Below are 16,238 nucleotides of genomic sequence, written 5' to 3' on the forward strand. Positions count from 1 at the left end.
AGATTTCTCAAAGGGCTCTCTATTCTCTGATCCATAAAACTCACAGATTTCAGTCAAAATTTCTTGTGCTTTTTTTTCTCAGAAAGTGTCAGTGAAGTTTCCTGTGAAAAATTTTAAATTCCATAAAGCGTTCCTCATTTTTTCACCCAGAGAATGAAACAATAAATACTCTCTCACCCCCATCTCTATCTAATCCTTTTGTATTGAAATGTACTCAGCGTCGCGGGACAAACACGCCCGTCCCCTAGAGTGAGACTTGTACTTCCAAAGCGGAATCCCACCTCGGCAGCGAAAGGGGGGAAAAAATAAAGCCACCGAAGCAAAGTAACAACTCGTAGACGCAGGCGCACACACGCCCTAACTCACCCCTAAAAATACCCTTCAGCGGCCCGAAGTTTCTACCCTTCCGCTGTAGAGCTTCGAGAAAGTATAGGTAGGTATTAATACAATTCCCTTCAAAAATGTGGTGACAGTCCAAGGAGTTAAGAAAAACATCACTCAAGATTTTAGATACAAGGAACCAGAGGAAGTTGGCGACACAGACAGCGTTTGTATTTGTTTACTCAGCCTCACTCAACTTCGCAGTTTCACTCTTCAAATCGTCAGTTTCTCTCTGTGTAGGTGCACTTCACTGCACTGTTCCTATTCTCCACCCCAGCTTTGTTGCCCACGCGCACACACACACGCACACACACAAAGACACACACCACCCTCTTCTCTCTCACACAAACACATTCACACAGCCTTCTCCCTACTTCCTCTCCTGCGCTCACACGCATCCACCCTCCCTACTACACACACACACACACACACACACACACACACACACACACACATTTCTCCCTCACACCAAACACACTCACACACCACCTCCCCTCACTCTTTACTGCCCTGTCCTCCTTCTCTCCCTAGGTTTGTCACTCATAGTTACACTACAGTACACTCACACCATTCCCCCAACACTTTACTGATCTGTCCCTGTACCCTCCTGTCACACATGGTTATATTGTCACCCGTAACACCCGCTCCCTTCTCGGCACAGTCTACCCTCCTCCCCCTCCGCCGCCGTGTCACTGCTACACTACCCCTTACGCCCGCCCCCGGTCTGCACTGTCTTCTTCTCAGCTTGGTCACACACGCACAGGGTTACATTGTTGCACACTCACACACCGCTTTGGAACACACGCGCAGTCCCTCGCGCCCCTCCCGCTACCGCCCCCCCCCCCAGCGGCGGCCCGCGGCGGCGCCGATGACCTCACGGCGCGCGCGCGGCGCGGCCCGGCGAGGCCGCAGATTGGCTGGCCGCGCCTCCGCGGCACTTCAAAGCCGGAGAGGGAGCTACAATTGTGGTGGAATGGGCGGAACTGATCATTGTATTGCACACCTCTAAAAAAAACACTGCCTCTGATTTATCAATATAAAAAAGATCCTCTGAGAGGAGGAGGGCACTTTTGTGTGATGGCAACTTCACTTCTAGGGGTGAGTCTCAGGATTTTCTCTTGCTGGTTTAATTAGTTTCCTTTTATTGCCGATCGGAGGGGGTTAAAGTCGCCCCGGCCAGGCCACGGGCTATCAGTCTCTATTGAGAGCGTTTTTTTTTTTTCCTCCCCCCTTTAAATACAAGTGAGTTTGGAGAAAAGAAAGAGGGGGAGAGGGGGGCAGAGTCACTTTTTTTCAGCGCAGGAAAAGGTTCGAAGGGCATTTAGACAAGCCACCTCGCAGCGCCCGGCCGCTCCCTGCCCGGGAGACGTGCGCCCAGTCCATTTTATATGCGACGATTTCGGGGGTAAAGAGTCCTCTCTTTTTCCTCCTGAGCAAACTGCAGATTTTCCCTCTTCCCCTTAAAAATACCGCAGCCCGTCTTGTCTTGCAGGTACGTTGAACCGTCTCTCTCTCTTTTTACTACTGTAGACTTTTTTTTTCCCCCTTAAGAAAATAAAAAGAAACCAGGAAGAGCGAGCGAGCTCTCTAGTTTGACCTCTTTTGGCCTGGGAGAAACAACCCAGCATGGGTTTCTGGGGACCGGAACAGGATTTTCAAAGCTCTCTCTGGATTACAGGGGAAGCGCTCTTAAAAGCAATTCACTGGTCTTTCCCCAGACTTCTCGGCAAAGGAAACTTCCTTCCTCCCCAAACTGGACTTTTTGCTTGCTTGTTTGTTTCGAAGTGCCTGGGGCCTTGTGTGCACGGGAGTGTTGTTTTAGGTGAGAATACTTGTCAAACTCTTCTTTAGCATGGCGCTTTGCTCCCGAGTCAGACGCCGGCAGCCCAACTTGTCCCCTCCCGTAGAGTAGGAAGCAGCCGGGTGCCAGGGCTGTTGGGGGAGCCAGGTGAGTTGGTGGCGGCGTGCCGCAACGAGAGATGGGGTGCCGTGGGGCGTTTTGGAGGTTACCGGAGGACTGATGCACATTTCTTTCCTCCCTCCCCCACCGGCCTTTTGCCCACCTCCCCCTCCCCCACCCTTCTCCTCTCCTCCTTCCCGCAGGAAGAACCGAGGTTGGGATCCACTCCTCTGGCCATGCTTGCTGCTACCTGTAATAAGATCGGCAGCCCCAGCCCGTCTCCCTCCTCCCTCTCGGACAGCTCTTCTTCCTTCGGCAAAGGCTTTCACCCCTGGAAACGTTCCTCGTCCTCCTCCTCTGGCAGCTGCAACGTAGTGGGTTCCAGTCTCTCGAGCTTCGGCGTGTCGGGGGCCTCCAGGAACGGCGGTACGTCCTCTGCTGCGGCGGCGGCCGCGGCGGCCGCGGCGGCGGCGGCGGCCCTGGTGTCTGACTCGTTCAGCTGCGGCGGCTCGCCGGGCTCCAGCGCCTTCTCCCTAACCTCCAGCAGCGCCGCCGCGGCCGCTGCGGCCGCCGCGGCCGCCGCCTCCAGTTCGCCCTTTGCAAACGACTATTCGGTGTTCCAGGCCCCCGGTGTCTCAGGGGGTAGCGGCGGAGGGGGCGGCGGCGGCGGCGGCGGCTCCTCGGCGCACTCGCAGGACGGCTCCCACCAGCCCGTGTTCATTTCCAAGGTGCACACCTCGGTGGACGGGCTGCAGGGCATCTACCCGCGCGTGGGCATGGCGCACCCGTACGAGTCGTGGTTCAAGCCCTCGCACCCAGGACTGGGCGCCGCCGGCGACGTGGGCTCGGCCGGCGCGTCCAGCTGGTGGGACGTGGGCGCCGGCTGGATCGACGTGCAGAACCCCAATGGCGCGGCGGCGCTGCCCGGCTCGCTGCACCCTGCCGCCGGGGGGCTCCAGACCTCGCTGCACTCGCCGCTCGGAGGCTACAACTCGGATTACTCGGGCCTGAGCCACTCGGCCTTCAGCAGCGGCGCCTCCTCGCACCTGCTCAGCCCCGCCGGGCAGCACCTCATGGACGGCTTCAAGCCAGTGCTGCCGGGCTCCTACCCGGACTCGGCCCCGTCGCCGCTGGCCGGCGCTGGGGGCTCCATGCTGAGCGCTGGGCCGTCGGCGCCGCTGGGGGGCTCCCCGCGCTCCTCCGCACGCCGCTACTCCGGCCGCGCCACCTGCGACTGCCCCAACTGCCAGGAGGCGGAGCGGCTGGGCCCGGCTGGGGCCAGCCTGCGGCGCAAGGGCCTGCACAGCTGCCACATCCCGGGTTGCGGCAAGGTGTATGGCAAGACGTCGCACCTGAAGGCGCACCTGCGCTGGCACACGGGCGAGCGGCCCTTCGTGTGTAACTGGCTCTTCTGCGGCAAGCGCTTCACGCGCTCCGACGAGCTGCAGCGGCACCTGCGGACCCACACGGGCGAGAAGCGCTTCGCCTGTCCTGTCTGCAACAAACGCTTCATGCGCAGCGACCACCTCAGCAAGCACGTGAAGACGCACAGCGGCGGCGGCGGCGGCGGCTCGGCGGGCTCTGGTAGCGGCGGCAAGAAGGGCAGCGACACCGACAGCGAGCACAGTGCCGCGGGCAGCCCGCCCTGCCACTCCCCGGAGTTGCTGCAGCCCCCGGAGCCCGGGCATCGCAACGGCCTGGAGTGACGCGTATCCCGCCGCGGCCCTTCTCCTAGACCCCCTCCCATCCCGGTCCGCTTGGGTCCCGTCTGTCCTGGCCTCCGCTCCAGCCTCTTTCCACTGTCCATCCTGCTCGCACTTTGTCTCCTTCAGTCTCTCTCTCTCTCTTTTGACTCACTCTGTGACTTTACTTTGTAAAGGGGATATGGACGTGTAAGTAGCACCCATTGCTCTCCTGGGCCCTGGCTTTGTCATCTCACCAGGTAACACTCTAGGAGCCCCGTACAGCTGTAACCGGCGCCTTGCCGGGTCTTTATTTTCCGTCCTCTCCTCGTCCTCTCTGCCATCCCCAAGTTGTATCGTTTAGAGGGAAGCGGTCGCTGGAGGTAGAACCGGACGGATCTAGTGTCTGGGAGACGCGGGGCCTCGGCCGGAGCGGGAACGGCTCCGCTGAACTAGGTTGTGCTGCGCGGTGGGGAGGGAGAGGCAGGAGGCCGAGGCAGGAGGCCGGGCATCCCCGCTGGGGCAGCCTCCGGCGAGGTTGGAGAACCACAGTCTTGGCGGTCTCGGCTTCCGAAAGCCCTGCCTGGCCGCTGCGTGCCGCTGCCCTCCCTGTTCAGAGCGGTCGCAAATACGTGGGGGTGTCCACCTGGCGGCCCCGAGACCCGGAGTTTGTAGAGTTAGCTCTCCCAACGTCAGCTCTGCCTCTTTTCCTTTGTTCCATGAGGTGGAACAGATTCAAGTTTCAGCTAAGGGCAGTCCTGGTGAATCGCTGCAGCAGCCTTCTTTCATCTTTATAACATTTTCTTAAAAAATAAAAAACTAAAGAAAAAATACAGCATCCTTCTACTTGGTTCCCCTCTAGATAGTTTGTCCTCTAGCAGTGACCAAGTCTTTCTTTCGAAACTGCTAACGTTGATCCCAAAGTTATTTTGATTGCATTAACTTAACTTATGGGGTGGGGGTGGGGGCGAGGGTAGGTGTCTTTTTCTTATGCAAAAATGCCCCTTTCCGGTGAGACCAGATTAACTATCTCCGTGTTTGTCCTTTTCTACCTCGTTTTTCACCACTCCTGAGCATAATCTCCCAATCTTTTTTTGCTAGTCCAGCCACCGGTTTGTATTGTACCCATTACTGTAAATTCTTGAAATTCATTGAAGATTCTTAGGGTTAAACTTTTTTTTTTTTTGCGTGTGATTTAAACTTATAAACAAGTGAAGAAGCTATCGTTTATTTAAGACGAGGCTGTAGTTTAAATGCCAAAAGAGGGAAAATAGGAAAAAACAACTTTGTAAAATATATCAAAACCTAATGGTTTGTACAACTGGAGAATCCTTCTAGATTAGTTACCAATTAATTATAACTCCACCAGTGTATGGGTGTGAGGTGCAGCTGTCCAGGAGACGATTTTGTATAGTATTTTTCTTGTATATTACTTCCAGTAAATATTTGAAAATATATTGAAGTAAAGTTGATTTTTTTTCTTTTTTTGGTCACACAAAATACTAAGAGTTATTGTTGCAGTTCTGATGAGCTGCTGGTATTTTGAACTCACTTCTGGAGGTGCAGAGCCACAAACGCACTTTCGGGGCTTAGTTTTGCTCGAATATGAATTTAGATAGGTATCAAACTGTAACTAAGACAATATTTGATAAATGTGGGATGACATTTAATTTAATGGAGCATGTACTTCTTTGCATTTGCTGGCAGTTCAGGCATAGTTAAAGTGAGAGTTCTCCTATATTTCATAATAACTGGGTCTGCCAAAACCCATGTATTAAATAAATTGTCCAAGTGAAACTCAACTAACTTTGGCCTTTGTGTATTTCCTGAAGGTAATATTGTTAACTGTTAATAAACACTCCTGACACTACATTTAAATGTTTGCAGATTCTGCGAACTAATTGCTCATTGTAATGTTGAAATAATTTGGATATTTCACATTGAAATGAAAAGCCTTTCTCTGGAACATTTTAGACTTGCATTTTAAATGCATGAGATGTAATTGATTTATTTGTAATATTTTAAATGGTATTAATAAACTCAGATAAAAGACTAGGCCAGTTAATTTGTATTTTTTTTTCCTTTTTAAACTATGGACATTTGCATTTTATCTTCAGTTAAATGTCTAATTTAAACAAAATATAACCCTGTTTTTTTGTGGTAATATTTAAATAACTGCCTTTAAGATATTACTTAGATGGAATGATCTATTTGGCAAAGCTGTGTTTCTCTATTTACCAAGATTAAGATTATAGTGTCTAAGAAATGTAATTAATTATTTACCAGTAGATTAGCTCAAAGCATCAGGATTTACTGACCTCTTAAAATTTGTACTAAGTCACCAAACAATTCAAAGAAATTTCCCTGTTCTGCTTCCTTCTCTCCAGAAGGAGTCAGGTTGTTGGCCATTGATTGTATTTGGTATTTAAAAGGCCAAGCCTTACATTGGTAGATCAATACATCTAAAATAAAAACATGGGTTTGGGGATAACTTTTGTTGTTAGGGGGTGGAGGAGGTCAAGCTAACAAAAGCTTGTTTTTGGCATTCCATGTCTTAGCTAAAGATTATGTAGAGGTAAATATCAGTAGTAGATTCCTGTTGAAATGAGTTATCTGTTCTTTTAAAGTCTCTAAACAGCCACCAAAGAAAAGGAAGGTTAAACCTTAATCTATTTACTAGGCTATTGTTCATAGGTGTCAATGATGCCAATAAAAAAATATTGTCTTGTTATGTCTAAGTGCATTTAAGCAATGAGTGTTCCTTGAGCCATACTTTGAAACATAAAATACTTTAAATGTTGATTGATGTTATATCAAACTATTTCACTATTAGATTAATATTATTATTTTGAATCAAACTGAATAAAAAGTTAGTGTGTTCAGATTCTTCTAAGTTTACCTTCTTTCTTTCTGTTTGCATTCTCTCCACCCCAAGTTCAGTCTTGCTGTACTTCTTGACCTGAAAAATTTCCACTGAAATTTCTATAAAGTCATTATTATCCATAGAAAAATGTGAAAATATAGAGTGCTGTGAATATTGTAAACTCAGAAGGAAAAAAACAATTAGGGATAAAATATTTTAGAATAATTCAGTATGGACCCAAGTAGCAGACTGCCTTAATCCTGTTGTCTATGCAGGTACCTGAGACCTCCAATCCCTATGGTTTTAGGCAAGCAAGGTTAGCCCTGATTCTTTGGTATACTAAAGCTCTAAGGAATGGTTTTAAAAAAGTAAAACAGTCTCTTTCTGTCACTTTCTTCCTAGGACTAACACGCAGAACACAGTTTAAGTGTTGTTTCTTTTTTATTGAAAGTTGCAATGCCGAGGGACTCGGAGAAAGCGGCTCTGAAGGAGTTAAATGTAGTGGCAGGTAAGAGGAAAGCTGCTTGATGCATTTATAATATAAGTTGCATTACATACAAAATCACATATGATTTAAGAAGTGGGTCATGACGAGGAGAGATGCTGTGTGGAAGGTTTCTTTGGGGGTAGTTGAAGGGGGACAGATTGCAAACTTTCGCTTTTCTCCTTCACCTCCTCCTCACCCTTCTAGTTCTGGTTTATTTTGTTTTGATGGTTATTGAGTGGTATTGCTAGATTCACTTTGTGGAGGGTGGGCCGGGTTCCCTTTTGGGGATGAACATCCTCTTTTCAGAGGATAGAAGATAAGGTGCAAATTTGTGATTTCTCTCTGCTTTGTCTGTGGTAAAGCACCTCTTAACAGTGCCTGAAGGCTCACACAAATGAAGCCAAAGGCTGGATCTCAGTTTGAACCCAGAGACAAGCTTCCAGTCTTCAGATCAAGGTAGAGTTAAACTAGTTGTTGACCCAGAGGTCAGGCGGGTTTTGTCAGTGCACCTTCCAGAGATGGGAACAGGGCTATGGCTCAGCCCAGCCTTTCTGTTGATGTGCCTTGTTTCTTCCCCAAACTTTCTTTTCCACCTTGCTTTATCCTTTGCTGTTCAGTTTCTCTCTCTTGCTCTCTCTGATTTCCTTCATCTTAGGATCTGTGACTTGCTGACATTGGACTATCAACAAAAATATTTTATGCTAGAAGCTTAATTCAAGCCAATGTGATGAGTTCCTTTCCCTTACCAGCTGACATTAGAAGAAGTTCCTAGATGGTTTTGCCTTCCTTCAACTTTATTCTTACTCCAGTCTTGGTATAACTTACCAACAGGGCTTCCCCTTGGGGAGAAAATGTTGAAATTAAAAATTAAAGACAAGTAGATGATGAGACTGGACTCCTGAGTGGGAAGATCGATAATCCTGCCATCAACATTTTCATCTCCCTGTGGATCTTTTGGTGACATTACTGAATGGAATGTTACAGAAGGCCTGTGGAGGAATTTCTTTAAATTAAATATTTTATTTTGTAGGATTAGCTCAAAGGTCAGATGATCTTTTAGGTTGGCAAATTAAGGCAGGAAATTTAGAGGAACAAAACTGTAGATGTGATTTCTCTCTGGTTGCCTAAGGTGGTGGAGATAGATATAATGAGAGAAGTTCTACATTTTGCTCTATTTTTCATATGAATAGTCTCAAAGAGGGGTTAATTTGATATAGGTATTTTGAATAAACTGGGGTTTTTATATTCCTGCTGTTTTTGGCTGCGTCTATCCAGACGGGTATTATTATTTCTCCCCGCACTGGTAAGAAAAACTCAGGTATGATCAACGCTTTCTTAAAAAAAAAAAAAAAAAAAAAAAAGATTTCCACAGTTGCCTGCCTTTCTTTATTTAAAAAATTGTCCAGCAGATTAACTCTATCCCTGTATCTAGAAAAAAGAAAATCGTGTTAAGTAAGGAATCAAAAGGAGTGAGGTGTAGAGCAATGGTGTACTCATTTTATAAGTTAGGACTGTCTCTGGGTGGCATCTTTTGAGGACTTTGCTTGTTATACAATTGTTGCTGTTGTTTAAAAATAAGATTCTCGGAATTTGCTTGCGCCCTATTTATTCCCTGCTTCCGGATTAAAGGAAAGCCGGTAATTCCTTGCTGTCCTGGGCTCCAGCCGCTGCCGTTTAAGGGGATGCGCGTCAGTGGCCACCTCTTTAGGTTCGCTGCATTCCCGATGCGCAGGAGTGTTGATTTGCTGTAGCGTGGGGGAGGGGGGAAATCTATTTTCTTTGGTCCCTGGACGCGTGTTTAATTTAATTTAATTTTCTGCGGAGTCTCCTGGCGGTGAGGAAGCAGCCTTATACATTTAGCTTTGGTTCCTAAGGACTGTCGGGGCTTCCAGAGCTCTAGGGACAGCGAGGAGAGCCTGGGGTGATTGAGAGCCAGGAATAAAGCGCCCGCTCAAAGCTGCCGCTTTTCACTGCAGTTCTAAAGGCATTCTTTTAAGCCCATCTAGGGGGGCTTCCTTTCAGCCCACTCCCTAACTTTGCTTCTCAGGCAAGCACTTCTTGGTGCGCGGGAGGAACGGCGGAGGCGGCCTCTGCTTCCCCTGCAGAGCTCTCAGCTGAGGTCTGGGCTACCCAAAGTTTCCCTCATTCTCTTTTTCTGTGAATTCAGGGGGGAGGTTTTGAACCTGGGAGAATTTCCCAGCCTTTCTAAACTCTACTTCTTTCCTCCTCGCTCCTTGACCTGCCGGTGGCTCTCAGAAAGACCCTTCGAGACCCCCCCCCCCCGGGAAGAGTTCTGATCGGACGAGCCACATCGTCCATTCGCGGGTTGCAGGGAAGGATGGGGCCGCAGTCTGGGATCTCCCCTCGAGCCGGGGTCCCCACCCACTGTACCCCGAAGCTGCGGGCCGGAGCCGCCCGCGTAGTGCCCTTGCACACAAAGGCGGAGCGGGCGCCTCCGCCGGCTGCGCGGACAACGAGCGCCACCATGCGCCCGGCGCTCGCTCTGCAGCGCGTCGAGCGTCTGCCTCCCCTGCCGGAGGCGACCGGCGCTTCCCAGGGCCTTTGGCCTTGCGCGAACCGACCGTGGGAGTCTCGGCAGTGAGACTCCGCGGAGCTCACCTCCCTGCTCTCTAAAGAAGCCCGGGTCGCTGTGGGGTGGGGCGTTGCCTTCCCTTTCCCCGCTGTCCAAATTCTCAGCATCCGCGAGTGCCTGCACCTCGCAGCCTTTCTGTCCCACCCTATCCCGGGGTGGCAGGCCCTGCGCCGCGTCTCGCCGGCGCCATCCGGGTCTTCCGCGGCTAGGACGCGTCCAGGTCGTTCTTCCCAAGCTTCTCTTAGCGACGTCTGCCTGCCCTTCTTCACCTTCAGTGTTCTTTTCTTGGCCAAACTGCTGCATTCACTCGCACCTGCCCCCAGCCGTCGCGGCGGTCTACCAAGTGCAACGTTCCCCTTCCGCGGGAAGTTTTAGTCTTGTCACTTTATTATTGGCTTGCCAGACTCAGATCAGGGAACCTGAGCACCTCACCCACGCTGTTATCATAAAGGAAGCTAAACCAAGTCTGACTGGCTGTGAAAAAACTGCCGTCTTTGATTTGGGGAATGAAAGAACAGTATAGCCACTTCATTGACTACTTAGGGGAACGTTAGATAGATAGATATAGATATAGAAATAGCTATAGCTATAGATTTAAAAATAGATCTTTTGAGAGAGAGAGAGGGAGAGAGAGAGAGAATCATTGTACCTGTTGAACAATACTCAACTTTTCTTTACCGCGTTGCACCTAAAACCCAGCGACTTCTCTTGGGCTTTCTTCTCCCTCTTTGCCTCTTGACACTTTGGGCATGTGGATATTTGGGGAGTACTAGCAACATTCTCTATGCCCCGTATTTGGGGGACAACTGAAGGAAAGGAAGGACAAGAGTACCCTTTCCAGTGCTTCACTTGGAGAAAGTACCTGCAGTTCCATGAGCGGCCTGAGGAGAGGAGCCGGCTTCTGGTAGACCTCTCCACCGCTCCTCCCTTACGCGCCTCTAGGACTTAGACCCTCTCCTCGTGGTAGTTCATCGTACAGGTGTGGATCCACTTTGTGGATTCCACTGTGTACGCTGGGGAGTTCTCAAAACAGAACACCCGCGCAGGATACGGCTCCAGCCTCCTAGCGCCTGTGGTTAAATCTGGGAACTCAGCAGACGCGTATCTCGGTAGAGGGTGAGGCGCGGGAATGACCTATCAGGTCTGCAGCGAGGGCCTCGAGGGCCAAGCCCCTGCGGCCTCCGACAGAGAAACATTCTGGCCGCCAGAAGCCCCAGAATATACTTGAGGCGACCACCTCTGGAGCCGCCACTACCTTCCTCCCTCAAACTAGCTGGCGACTCGAGCCCCTGTTCCCACCCCTCTCTCCGGGGTCCGGAAAGCCGGGAAGCGCTGGAATGCCTCGTTCTCTCACCCTATTGTGCCTAGGTGTTGCAAACCACTGGAGGACAGAGCTTTGCGCTTTGATCTCATGTCCCAGTCATTCTTTAGCACAGAGGGGTGAGTTTAAATTAAATTTCTTTCTTTACTGATAAGTTCTAATGGGCCTCTGAAGGTGAATAATTATGCAGTAACATTTCATGGGTTGTTGGAGTGGGGATTCCCACTGCGCTGTCACCAGGAACAGAATTTCCCGGTAGGCTCAATGCTAAATGAAGCTTCTCAAGTAAGCTACAAGTGTCTTTCAGATCTCAGTGCAAATGATAGTCCTTCCCTGCTCTCACCTTTCCTTGCCCCTGCAAAGCAGTTTGGCCCCGCATTTTCCATTTAAATTTATCCGTCGTTTTAAATCTCTACTAAAGATCTTAAATTTTAAGGGTAGAAAATATTTGCTTTGATGATTAAACATGCATACCTATTAAGACAAAGTACACACTGATGAAAGCTGGGGACGCAGTTTCCTGGAAGGAGAGCAGATGAGCCACCTGGGACTTGTCTCTGAAGATCTGAACTTAGTCTTTTCATTTCTCTTCACTTAGTTTAGTGAATTCGGCGTTTTTGCTTGAATCCTGAGAAAAAGGGTCAAACTGGGAGCTGCTGCAGTGTTCTGAACCGATCTAGTTTGCAAGTTCAGAAATGGACTTTTCATGGGGGGATAGAAAAAATATCTTTGTTACTTTATTCAGAATAATCATCTACCTATTAGAACATGGGAAGTTAATTTTTAAGATTTTGGTTTTTAATTCCCCCCACAAGATATTGAGAAACTACACCAACAGTTTGAATATTTAAATGGATGATGACATTTTGATACTCAAAAGTTTTGATATTTTTGATACATTTTGATACTTAAACTAAATCAAATAAATCTAAATTTGTAATTTAAAAGCACAATGGAACTCTATTATTTTGTTTTTTAAAGAAAATCCTTTCTGCCCCATTCACATCAGTGTTTCATTGCATAGCATTTTCCTTGTTTACTCTTTGTCCCTTTAAATTTCTTTCTTTAAATAAATTAAGCTCCCACCAGCTTTAAGATTTCTAAATCAACACATAGAAATTGGAGCCTGCTTATCAAGTTTTCACTTTTCTTTTGGCAACTAATTTGAAAGGGCGCAAACAATGAGTTGATTTACATTATGCGCATTTCACTCTGTACTCTATGTGAATGTTGGGAAAAAACCCTCAATAATTCACCTAGGGTTATCTTTACGTCTTTGAGGGAACTGATCCTTCCAGCTTTAAGTTTTAGCCACTCCATTTTAAGTAATGAAATAGAAGAAAGAAAGTAGATGTTTTCCCCCCCTAGAGTTCAGATGATTGTGTAGTTCAACTGAAAGTAAAGGATTTGTACTGTGCAATTTTGCACCCAATTTAATGTCCCTAATTATGCAGGTACCCTATCATCAGGTTTCCTATCATTTCAGGAAGTTTTGTGCTCATTCTTCTACACTGATCAATGCTTCATTTCTCTCCTACATACCTATCCCTTATTTTGGCTTTTCTTTTTTTTCATAAGCAGTTTCTTTCCCCTTTCAATTTAACAAACAATGGACTTTGTAAGGGAGGGGGAACCTGTGGCAGGTGGTAATGTATTTAAGATATTCACCTTGATTTAGTAATGTTTTAAAAATATGAAATCATAAAAATGCTCTTTAATAGAATTTGTCTGAAGATATATAAAGTTTCTATTTAAAAAACAATGTTTCTATTTAGGGGAAAATAATCATTTTAATAACATTAAATTCTATTTATCCCAACTTTAATAAGGTTCTTGTGGTAACATTTCAGTAGCTTTTGTACTGTGAGACATGTTAAATTTTGCTCTTTCTTCTAATAAATAACTACTTGGCTTAAAGCTGCAGTAGTTAAGTTTAAGTAAGGTACACATATATTTTATTTCCTATGCTTTCAATAGTAACATATTTTAGTTCGTCATCACAATTGAATGTTGCAATGGTAATGAACAGCAAGAAGTAAAATAACCTTATAAATATTTTGGCAATAGAACATCACGTTTTTTTAGTTGCATATACTTTGTAGAAATCATATGATATAATTTATTTAGTATATGGTATAATTATTAAATGTGAACATACTTTGCTTAGTGATATGTTTACTTATTTTTTTTGTATATATATTCAAGAAAATCAGAAGCAGTGATGTGTTCCATTCTTAAAATTCCACCTGTTGTTTTGCAGAGAAAATTTTAGTTTCATAAGAGGAGTGTAGTAGTGGCCCCTCTTGCAAAGAAATGGTATTTATATCTGTGAAGCTGTTTTGGAACTCCTTGTATTATAGTCCAAAAGCAGCCACATGGTTCTTACTTCATTTTTTAAAGTAAACTTTCCATTCTGAAATTATTTTAGATTTATAGAAAAATAATAAATATAGTACTGTGAGTCTTGGTAGTTTTCCCTATTATCATTTTATGTTACTATGGTATATTTATCAAACCTAAGAAATCAATATTGGTATATAACTTTTTAAAAATAAAGAGTGAAAGTCAACAGATGTTGCATGGCACGTCAGTGACAAGCTATAGTTTAGGAAACTGCTGACCTCTTTTTGGTCAACTTGCCTAGGCAGACAGTACATAAGAATAAGTTACATGGAAACCTATTCCTCAGGGATATGCCTTTAAAGCTTAGTTTCTTAGAACGGAAATTTTTATTTCTTTCATAGTTAATTAAAATACAAGAAAACATAACTAGCTCATTTTTTTTTCATATAGGGAATCATCAGATTAAATTTTAAACGTTTGACAGTTTCACTTCAAATTATCAAAAATTTATTCTTAGCAGTGTTTGCTTTGTAGCCTAGACCTATTTTTTATTCTATAGTTTTCAATGGTTTATTGGCTCATTATTATTGTCCTTAATGTAGTGACTACAAAATACAAGTAATCTAATGATTCTATTTAGTCCCACCATATTTTTCAAATTAAATTTTAGCCTTATTTTAGCTAAGGAACTAGTTTGTCACAGTATAGAAAGCATTAAAATCTAATGGTTGTCTTTTTCCTTTTTTTAAGCACAGATAAATATAAATCCTATAGGAGCGATACATTTGCATGGGTTTTTGTCATAAGTAAGATTATATGGAATTTCATTTTATTATTTTTTTTAAGATTTTTTTATTTATGGACTTTCATTTTAAAAAAGGAAAGTGTTCTTTATTTAGAATGTGTTTTACTATACTTAGGGTTGCCAGATGAAATACAGGATGCATAGTGAAATGCAAATTTTAGATAAACAAGAAGTAATTTTTTTAGTAGCAGTATGCCCCATGCAATATTTGCAAGATGCTTATACTAAACATGATTTGTTGTTTTTTTGAAATTCAAATTTAACTGGATGTCCTGATTTTTCTTTTTTTTTTCAAATGAAATTTATGTATCCATAAAGACGATGTTAACAAAAAGACAACATAAAAAACAGTAACTCGCACCTATTCATGGAAATACTAAGAACATAATGAAATTAGGATTTACTTGTTACCTGCAGGGTAAAATTATAAAATTGATTTTCTTAATACTCTTTTGTGTTTCTTATTTTTCAGCTCATTTGGTTTCTTTCTGAGTTATCTTTATGCATTAGAATACTAGTACTATCCTGCATTCTAAGATACTATATTTCGCTAACTTCAAGAAAGTATTATTATGCTGATGTTTGCTGGTCATCATCCCAACACTTCTTTGTAATATTAATGCTATAAAGAGGGAGGTATCTTTAAAAATCCGAATTTCTACTCATTAGATCCTTGTAGGTGAGACCCCATACTGAAGTTTTGCTCATGTAAATTCTAGGTACTTTACACCCATGTCCTGGTTTAACTCTGACTTAATTAAACTGCACAAACATGGACACCTATTATTTCTAGAAGTCATGTATAAGTTGTAGCAGCAGTACTGTATATCAAATTCCCTTGCTGCGTATTCCATAAATTATCACTAAAGAGTCAGAAGTTAAAGTTCTCTATCCTGGGAGAGTTTGTTTTCCCTTCTGTGGAAGCATTGCTATAGGAAATAGAGGTAATATCCACAAATTTATTAATGACATTTTCTCATAATTGTTTTCGTCCTTATGATTCATTTTGCTGTTAATTTTCCAGTAATTTCTTGTCTTTCGAAGTTACCGTTTGTGACTGTCCCCAGAAACGATTGGTAAAATTCTGTGTAGCTTATATACAGTACAGGCTAATAAGGGGTAAGGAAGAGAACAAACCTGGCATCTAAGGTTTATCCATTTTGCCTTTTTACTTTGCTCAGAAAGTAAAAACATATTAACAGGCCATGTATACATACCAATCAGATAAATCATTAAAAACAATATATGCCATTTTAATCTATACATGGGAAATTTATCAAGCACCCAATGCTTCTGCTTTCACTAGGCAACACAGTTATTACTGTGAGGTTCAGAGAAACTGCTAAGTAGTAAGTTTAGGCAAACTTGTTTTGGAAGCTGGGTTGATGAGTGTTCCTTGGAAAATTAAATTGTTGCTAGGTACCCACAAATCATTCTACCGTTTTTGTCTTTCTTCATTTTGTTTTCTAAAACCAATTCATTTTTTAAAATATAAAATATTTTTAAAAATATAATTACCCCTCTGAATTCTAAGAGAGGCATTCACAAACAAGTGCAAATTTGCCAAATCACATTATTTGCATTCTAATCCAAATACTTTCCATTTCAATAAAAGTTTTAAAATTCATTCCTTTGGAAACAATTAGATGCTCACTGTAGATATTCTAGAAAGCATAAGAAATTGTGAAGCAGAGGAAACAAATTACCTTACCCTACTTCTGAGATGTAACAGCTGTCTTTATTTATAATCTTTTTTCCTATGTGATTTTTTTCTTACATATATGTGTAAGAGTGTAACTGCTTTTTTCCTAATCCTAAAATAAATTTCCCTATTAAAAATTATGTGCAAACATAATTTTAAAT

The 16,238-nt window shown here is 44.4% G+C and overlaps 1 protein-coding gene across 1 annotated transcript; it reads left to right on the top strand.

The window, feature by feature from the left end:
• The first annotated feature begins 1,458 nt into the window (after positions 1–1,458).
• On the top strand, positions 1,459–3,987 carry SP8 (Sp8 transcription factor). Its single transcript, XM_059395699.1, has 2 exons — positions 1,459–1,479; positions 2,485–3,987. Exons 1-2 carry the CDS (start codon positions 1,459–1,461, stop codon positions 3,985–3,987), a joined length of 1,524 nt encoding a protein of 507 aa, XP_059251682.1.
• Positions 3,988–16,238: the final 12,251 nt, after the last annotated feature.

This window comes from Mustela nigripes, chromosome 4, assembly GCF_022355385.1.
Source record: "Mustela nigripes isolate SB6536 chromosome 4, MUSNIG.SB6536, whole genome shotgun sequence".
NCBI lineage: Eukaryota > Metazoa > Chordata > Mammalia > Carnivora > Mustelidae > Mustela > Mustela nigripes.

Coding starts and splice junctions, on each gene's coding strand:
- SP8 (XM_059395699.1), top strand. CDS start 1,459: ATGGCAACTTCACTTCTAGGG. Junction 1,480..2,484: donor TGGCAACTTCACTTCTAGGG/GTGAGTCTCAGG, acceptor TCCTTCCCGCAG/GAAGAACCGAGGTTGGGATC.